The sequence below is a fragment of the Anas acuta genome, chromosome 1 (genome assembly GCF_963932015.1).
Source record: "Anas acuta chromosome 1, bAnaAcu1.1, whole genome shotgun sequence".
NCBI lineage: Eukaryota > Metazoa > Chordata > Aves > Anseriformes > Anatidae > Anas > Anas acuta.
The window spans coordinates 3,725,419-3,733,687 of NC_088979.1; the positions used below are offsets into that span (position 1 = coordinate 3,725,419).

The 8,269-nt window shown below is 47.9% G+C and overlaps 2 protein-coding genes across 4 annotated transcripts in view; both read right to left on the minus strand.

Moving 5' to 3' along the window:
- The window catches only part of INTS4 (integrator complex subunit 4), a 30,217-nt gene extending 28,777 nt beyond the window's left edge, over window positions 1-1,440 (minus strand). Inside the window, exons 1-2 of one of the 2 annotated variants that reach the window (XM_068699230.1) lie at window positions 1,287-1,440; window positions 570-764 (exon numbers count right to left, since the gene is read on the minus strand). In XM_068699230.1, the coding sequence (XP_068555331.1) occupies window positions 570-764; window positions 1,287-1,340 (249 nt within the window). In that variant the 5' untranslated portion in view covers window positions 1,341-1,440. The remainder of the gene's footprint in view (window positions 1-569; window positions 765-1,286) is intronic. The other variant, XM_068699309.1, reaches the window with a different exon arrangement.
- A 2,160-nt stretch (window positions 1,441-3,600) lies between these two features.
- On the minus strand, window positions 3,601-7,819 carry KCTD14 (potassium channel tetramerization domain containing 14). 2 transcript variants are annotated; one of them, XM_068699780.1, is made up of 2 exons: window positions 7,482-7,819; window positions 3,601-5,658 (listed from the first exon to the last, which is right to left on the minus strand). In XM_068699780.1, the coding sequence occupies exons 1-2, from the start codon at window positions 7,548-7,550 to the stop codon at window positions 4,987-4,989; spliced, it is 741 nt and encodes a 246-aa protein (XP_068555881.1). In that variant the 5' UTR covers window positions 7,551-7,819; the 3' UTR covers window positions 3,601-4,986. The 2 variants fall into 2 exon arrangements, with proteins under 2 accessions (XP_068555881.1, XP_068555964.1); XM_068699863.1 differs by having other exon boundaries at window positions 7,491-7,812.
- Window positions 7,820-8,269: the final 450 nt, after the last annotated feature.

Genomic DNA, 8,269 nt, shown 5'->3' on the forward strand with positions numbered 1-8,269 from the left:
CATTTCAGCTTACAGTGCAGCTTTGTTAGCTACAATAACGTTTGGTTTATCAAATTAAGGATCAATATCCAGCTAGTGTGAAGGAAGTGTTATTTATTTGTTATCTTGCTGCTAAAATTTTTTGGTTGAAAAGCTTTTCCTTTAAGAGTTTTTCATAAATGACATCTGAAAGGTGGCCTGTCCACAGCATTAGGAACAGTTAAAATGTTTCTCCACTCTTAGAAAAACAAAGAGGCATTTAAATAAAGTTGAGCCAGCTTTGGACAACTTGGAAAGCTTCTTGTCACGGCTTCTGATGCTTGGAAAGTTAACTTAAAATTAAACATGCAGACCATCTTCAGAAAGAACATAGCTCACATCCCTGTCACTACTCCTGAAACCCTCAACGAAGAGGCCTAGTGGAATGAGCTGTAAACCATGGATGTAAAGGACTCACTCTCTCCTCTTGCAAACCACCTGAGATAACAACACAGGAACCAAAGAATTCCCGTTCCACACCTAATCCCACCCCAAGATAATAAGGCCAGAAGAAGGACCCTGAAAGCGTGTCTGGCTCCCTGCTTCACTACCTTGTAATAATGCTCCAGCAGGATCCTGACAACGCCTTCCACACTCTCCACTTCCACGGGCTTCCTGGCAAACTGCAGCAGGTACTGCAAGGCATCGGCAGGCGAGGTGGCTTTGCACAGGTCGACGTGGAGCGCTGCGGACTTGCTGGGCTTGGTCAGGCGCAGCTTCTTGGCCGACAGGTCCTCATGCTGCTGCTGCGGGGGCACGGGGCAGAAACACAGGGGGAATAATTCCCTGAGGAAGCTCCTACAGCACTCACTGGTAGTTCTCTTTATTCTGGAACACCCTGCAGCCCTCTGGGGCAGCTCCCACATGCAGGTAAACACCACTTGAGGCAACTCCAGCCCCTTCCAACCCCAAACACCTGCTCCTCCCTCACCTCCCCCTCCAGAGCAGCTCCTCCAGCCCTAAGAAAACCCCTTGCCCTCCTCCTCCCTGGGCTGGGACTACCACCATTCCCCCCTCCCCCGGCAGCAGTGACCCTCCGGCCTACCCACCCCGAAATAAACACCCTACATCCCCCGCCACACCCCCACAGCCCCCTCCACACCCCCACAGCCCCTCACAGACCCCCCCCCCCCACCCCCACCCCAAACCCCCACCCCCTTCCCCAAAACCGGCAGCCGCCCCCCTCTCCCCACATTCTCCCCCCTGCCCCTCACAGGAGACTCCTGGACTCCCCCCAAGCCCCCTCAGCCGCCCCCGGCCCTATTTACCTGCACCACCTTGGTGAACTCCTCGTACACCCTCTTCTTCAGGTGCGCCGCCATCTTGTCACCGCCGCCCTACCATAGAGTTCCGGCCTCTCTATCCCTGCTGGAGGTCCGCCTCTATGGTCTGGAGGTCCGGGGAAGGGAGGGGCGGCCGCCTGTTGCCATGGGAACGGCGCGGGGGTGGGGGGGGGCACAAGATGGCGGCCGCGCGGCCTGCGCCGCCTATGGGTGGGGGGGGCGCATAGAATCACAGAATTATGAAAGTTGGAAAAAAACCTCCAATCTGGTCCAACCGTCCCCCTACCACCAATGTCACCACCAAGCCCTGTCCCCAAGCACCAAATCCAACCTCTCCTTGAACACCCCCAGGGACGGGGACTCCCCCACCTCCCTGGGCAACCCGTCCCAATGCTCTTTCTGAGCAGAAATGTCTCCTCATTTCCAACCTGAACCTCCCCAGAAGTGCCCCACAGGGGCTCATTTTTCCTCAAAAATGCCCTCCACATGGCGCCAAGTGGCAGCATTTCCAAAGATTGATGCCCACCATCCTTGCTGCAGTGGCTTTGCTCCGCTGTGGGTTTATTATTTATTATAATTTTGGTGAGAAGTGGTGGTAGTGGTGGTTCCTTCGGCTTCCCTCAGGTGTTTTCCTGAGTGTGATGAAAGATACTGCGAAACCATGTGTGTGGGAACAAAAATGTTGTTTTTGCACAGTTACATTGTTTAGAGGGAAGGAATGTGGTATTGAGATATGCTTGAGAAGAAAGCTTGACAGACAACCTTGTAAAATGCAGACAACCAGACTCCTTAGTGCAAATTAGGTGAAATTCACGTCATATAAGTGAAGAAACATTGCCACCTCAAAGAGTAAGAAAGCCAAAAGAAATCTGAAAAATAACAGGCTGGCAACTGAAAGGCATGTATTACCTCGAAGCATCGCATAGGTTGTGAACCTGGACTACTCAGTCAATGGGGAAATAGGGGAGGGTCCCAGTCGTCGAGAAATAAAGTATATAAAGGCTCTTCAGTGAGTTTTGGACCATGGAACTGATGTAAATGGCCAGCGTCACTCTTGCTGCAGCCAGTTCGTTGAAAAATGTTGGAAAATACTAAAATACTAAAACTGGTTTATTCAAAAAGTGCACATCCTGAGTCCCTTTCAAGGCTAGGTGTCACCTCATTCTGTTTTAGTCTGGTTATCTCCAACTGTTTTAAGTATTTGAGGGAATGTTTGATGTATGTGATGCTACATCTTGTAAAAACTGAAATACAAACGTGGCTTGAAGTTTCCTGGCTTTGCTCATCTTAAAGGCAAGTATTGCATTAGGCACACATGAACAATTAACACAGTCTTCAGATGTGTCTCCTTCAAAGAGAGAGGAAAGAAGCAGCAGCAGCGAAGAGTCCCTGGGTACTGCTGCTCTTGTCTGTCCTCTACCTCTAAACTAGAGGCAAGTGTAATCAGATTATCCTTAATAAAAGAATTAAACTTTTTAATGGCAGCAGTTCTACAGTCTTAGGAGGTTGGTTGGTTGAGGCTTTAACTATGCTATAACTGTATTATTTTTTTTTTCTAATAGTTAATTTTTGTTGTGGCTTAAGCCAGTTAGCCCTTCTTCCACCCTTAGCATATATCAAGAATAACTGATCTCCCCCTCCTTATAACAGGCATTTGTCTAAGTGAAGGCCTCACCCATCTGTCTTCCAGGCTAAATGCCACGAACCACTTGGTTGTGATCACAGATCCTATTTTCTAAACCTTTTGCCTTTTCAGACCTTGATTCTGCCAGTTCTTAACAAGGTTATGCATGTAAGAGGTCTCAACATGTCCCCTCGCCTATGGCTGAACTGCATGGAGGCCAGTGGCATGGCTCCCAAATTTTACTGCTGGGGTATTTGTGTCAGGATGAGCACATCTGAAATCAAACAATTAGAAATGGTTCAAATCCATTAGCATGAAGATAAAGCTTTTGAATTCAGGGATTTATCTCAGAGGATGTCAGTAAATATAGCACTTCTGTATCATTCAAAGAGCTGTCAAAATATATTTATCACCCCAGTGATTATTGCCCTTAACAGGGAGGAGTTCTTAGAGTTCTTAGAAGTAAAAGAAATATAGCTGTAATCAAATTAGCCATCATGATTTTCAGACATCCCCAGTTATTAAAACCCACCTAAAAGCCATGTCCAGTAAAAACAAAAATAAAAAATACAATAATAATAAAAAATAATAATAATATAAAAACCACCAACACCAACAAAAACAAAACAACAAAAAACATTTGGAATATTGTCATGTTTTTTATACCTGATTTAGGACCCAAGACATATGCTGTAAAGCAGAATAACCATTAAAGACCCAGGCCTTAGCTTCAGTGGCACTTCCTTGCAGTCAAATCACAGGGGGATTCACTATTCTTCCAGAAGCTTATAAAATTAAAAATGATGCTGTAATAATAATGAAGGCCCCAATAAAAAGATTGAAGTAGTGTGACAGGAGAGAGGAGTGCGTGTCCTCATATCAGTGATGGCATTTTTATTTTTTGTTGATCCTAGACCATAGCTGAAAGGACAGCTATCTTTCCTTCCAAATAAATAATAAATAGCAGTAATAAATACATTGGCTGGAGAGCAGGCTAGAAAGGAACAAGAGGAGAGACTGGGACACTGAAATTCTTTTTAACATAGGTTCTGGTATGAAAACCATGACAGCCAGAGCTTTTGCTTTTTCATTAAAGATCCAAATTCAAGTTGAGTAAGTATTTACGCAGCTTTCAGTGATTCCACTTGGAGTTTCTCCCCCTTTTTTGTTGTTTTTGTTTTTGTTTTTTTTTTTTTTTCACAGTTCAGATTATGTCTGATTATAATTATGATTATTATTCATGAGAAACAGTGAAGTATTAATCAGAGGAAAGACTTTATGTACTCCTGCCTTTAATCTCAAAACTGCTTCCAGATTTGATCTCTTGCTTTACAAAATTGATTTTTTTTTTCAACACTGCAAATGTTTGCTAGTATTTAGAGGTTGGTCTGTGTCCTTTATAGTCAATACTGTCTGTGTTTATTGATAATAAAATTGCAGCTGCTACGCTCTGTGCAGCTTCTGGTGCAACAGACTTTAATTTATGGGTGTTCAAAGCAAGGAGAAGGCTCTGAGGTCAGCACGTTAGTGTGAAGAGACTCTAGATCTTGGTGTTTATGAGTCAAAATAAAGCTGAGTGCAGCGGACAAGTCCATGTGCTGCTCTTAACCCTAGTAACAAGCTTGGACCCTAAGGCAGCAGAGTGTTCCTGTTTGTACTGAGACTAATGACGCATGTCCACAGGAGGTATTTGGGATTATTTATTTCCCTTAGGTTGAGTAAGATTGGCTCAACCCTCAAATCTGGCTCCCTCAATTCATCTAATTGTTGGCAACAGAGATTAAATTTCCTCCTTTTCCTGGTACCTCTGGCTCTGCACTGCCTTCACTTCTCAATATAGTCAGTACTAGTGGACACAAAAGGAATACAGATTTTGGAAAACATCATACTGCATTTCAAGACACACACTTTTTGTATAGTTATCCCCAAAAGCCCAACAAAACATGCTCTTTAATTTGGCAAACAACCAGAGAGTCTTTCGTGGGCCCACGGCCTCCACAGCCTAAGTAAAGTTGTTTAAATAATTCCTTTCTTCTGCCCTCCATCAGCGGTGGCACTTTGCTACCACCAGGTGAACAGGAATTTGTAGAAGAAGTCGTGCGATTTGAAGCGAAAACCTTTCTCGGCAACATGGGGCTGGAAGGATATCTTGTACCCTTTGGCTTCAACATCCATCTGAATGCAGTCCAGCAGATCAGAGATGCTCGGCGCTGCTTTCCAGGGGCCGAACTTCACCACGGATTTTTTGTCCATGTCCAAACTGTTCAAGGCATCCTGGCACCTGGCCGCGTCCTCCTCCGTTCGGACAACGCAGACGATGACGCCGGAGCAGCGGGACGCCACCGCCTCCGCCCTGGCGATGCGGATCATCAGTTCGATGTTCTCACTGTAGTTGGGCACACGGGCCAGGAACTGCTTCCTCGCCACGAGCTCCCCGAAAATCTGCGGGGAGTCCTCCAGCTGCTTGATCAGGGGCTCGATGTCGTAGAACAAGGCCTCCTTGTAGACGTCCTGGACGCACTGGGTGGGCACTTGGTTGCTGCGCAGGTACTCCAGGATGTATTTGAAATAGGTGCCCGGCCTGTCGATGAAGAACCTTCCTTCTGAGTCTCGCCTGAGTTTGGGCTGGCCGGTGAACATCTCTGCCAGCTTGGAGCCAGGGTGTTTCTTTAGGGTGCTCAGCGTCGTCGTGTACAGCTCCCCCCCGACGTTCAGCTCCACGATGGGTGATAGCTGTGGGTGGCACAAGGGAACAAAAACCCCACACACGTTACCCCTCGGTGGCTGTCAGCATGGAAGCGTCAGGGAAAAGGGGAAAAAAGAAAACACAATTGCAGCTGGAAATTGGAATGGCAGCATAAAGAGCAGGATGAACTCTTGTCCTGAGGGGGACAAATGGGAATGTCCTCATCATTTATTTCTAAATATAGGATATTTATGCTTGGTCCACATAACCAGAGCAGCAGAGACTTGGCCATTTCTAAATGGGTTAGTCCTCACCACATCCCTGGGACATAGCAGAGTCATTTTACCCGTAGGAAAGACAGACAAGAAGGGTTTTGGGGAAGCTGTCAGTGGTTTTGGGGTTTGATGTCGATCTCCTAAACCCCACATGAGCATTATCCCTGCTTTCAGGGCCCTCACCCTCCTGTTGCTGCACTGCAGAGTGGCGAGGACACATCTCAAAGCCGTGCAGCTCCGTTCCTCTCACCTGAGGTGATATTTTCTCTTCAAAAGCAAAACTCAAGCTTTTTGGAACCTTAGACATGGTGGGACTGGCTTTCAGCTGTCTGGGGGGGTCTGTTACAAACCCTGAAGCAGGACGCCAACATCCAGCATGTCTGAGGTGGAGCACAGAATCTTTTTACCTCAGTATCTGCTTGTGGTGGCATTAGATGGGACGTAAAGAGGATAATTCGTGCAGCTGAGGTGGATTGAAGAAGGAAGAAGGCAAAGTTTGGATTTTGATTTGTGTTTCTTTTAGTTCACTGTCTGAAACGTCAGGTGAGGCCTGCGCAGAGCGCGGGACCTGGCGTCACTTCTGACCTTGCTGAAGAACTTTTAGCAGCCTCCCTTTGGGTTTTTTTAGCGCTCAGTCGAGCGAGAAGAGGAAGAAATGAGGCACTTCTTTCCTCTCACAACGTCACTCCTGTGACAAATCACACTCCCAGGACCACGCCTGCCATTGGGACGGAGCGAGTCAACAACCAGCCCTCCTCTTCCTTGGATCCGACCACACAAGGATCTGCCCCAGTGCCTCCAGTCACATGCTGGAAGTGAAGTGTGCCAGCCAGAGCTGGCAAGAGGAGGGGATAGGAACAGACAACTCATGGCTGGGGGAAACCTCGTCTTTAAAACAGCAGCAAGCCGTGAGGTCCAGCAGAAATGAGCTCACGGCTTAGGCAAGCCAGGGAAATGACAGGAGATGCTGGCCAAAGACCCAGCTGCCCCAGCGATGGGGGCTTCGTCTCAAGGGCAAGCATCTGCGACAGGGCCAAGAGAAGAGAAAACGATTTTCTGAGAGTATCTAGTGATTTCTACCCGCTAAAGAGCACACCCTGAAGCTGTTCCTACAGTAAAACCTCTAAGTTAGGAAATCTGCCCTTACTCCAAGTGATAACAACAGCTTTCCCCATCAGGAGGGTCTCATGTTTTTGAGCCCTTGCTCCTTTTTCAGGAGGCAGGCTGAGTGTTTCCTAATGTTTGCCACTCATACAAATGGAAAAAGTAGTCTTTGTTAATACAGTAGCCAGACTAACAACCCACACAGCACACTTTTACTTTAGGGATGCAGCAAATCGAGGTTAACATCAAATATCAAATTAATTCCACCACTTGCCAAAAGAGAAAAATAACCACCTAGGCTGTTTGCTGCTGCCTTGTATGCCTGCGAGGGACGTGGCCCTTCTGTAAGCAAAGCAGAATCCTCTTTGTGACCACACATCTGGCAAGCCCTGGTGTCTTCGAAGTAGCAGATGGGGGACAAAAAAACCTATAATGAAGCCTATAATGAAGCTGTGATCCCAGAACAGAGAGCTGTGTCCCCAAGCCCGTACCTTACTCACCGTGTGCAGGCTGCCGGTGACCTGCTTCCCGAGGGGCTTGTGCTCTGACGAAATGCTCATCTCCCCGAGACCCACGGTGGGAAGAAGGCAGGCAGTGGCTCTTCGACACCACAAAACCCGATACTTTCTGCTCAGCTCCTGCCCCGCACGCTGGATGGCCCCTCCGGCCCTCCTTCACTCGGTTTTACTTCGCTGAGTCGCTCTTTTTACCTAATCTGCTGCCCCAGAAGCTCCAGTTTTGGCCCTAACACAGCCTCGGGACAGGTTGCAGGTCCAGCCAGAGGGGAGGGAACAGCGTGAAAGCGGAAGCATTTGCTCGTTAGCTTTCTGGCAATCAGCGGGGAGCGGGCTGGACTCGGGCTGGCTGCCAGCGCACACCTCCTGTAACTCTACCTGTGCCGTCACCAGGAGCACAATGATCCTTTCCAGAGAAGGAGCACCTCTGGGGAGCCCCACTGGGCTGGACTGAAACCAAATCAACATTTTTACCACTTTTTGTTCCCCCCCCCCTTTTTTTTTTTGGCCCCAAACCATCTCACCAATGCCGCTATTGTATCCGATGCCGCTGTCGGCTCGGGGTGCCTACCATCTGGCCCAGGCGGTGTTATTTCCCTCGTTGCCAATACAAACCCCGGCTGCTGAGTAATTCATGCAGGGTAAACAGGACCAAACCCGAATCTCTGCTGGAGCCTGAACCATTCTTTGCAATCGGGCCGGAAATATTTGGTCGGTATCTTTTTTGCGCGGCGCGTTGGTTTCAGATATCCCGTGCTCAGCAA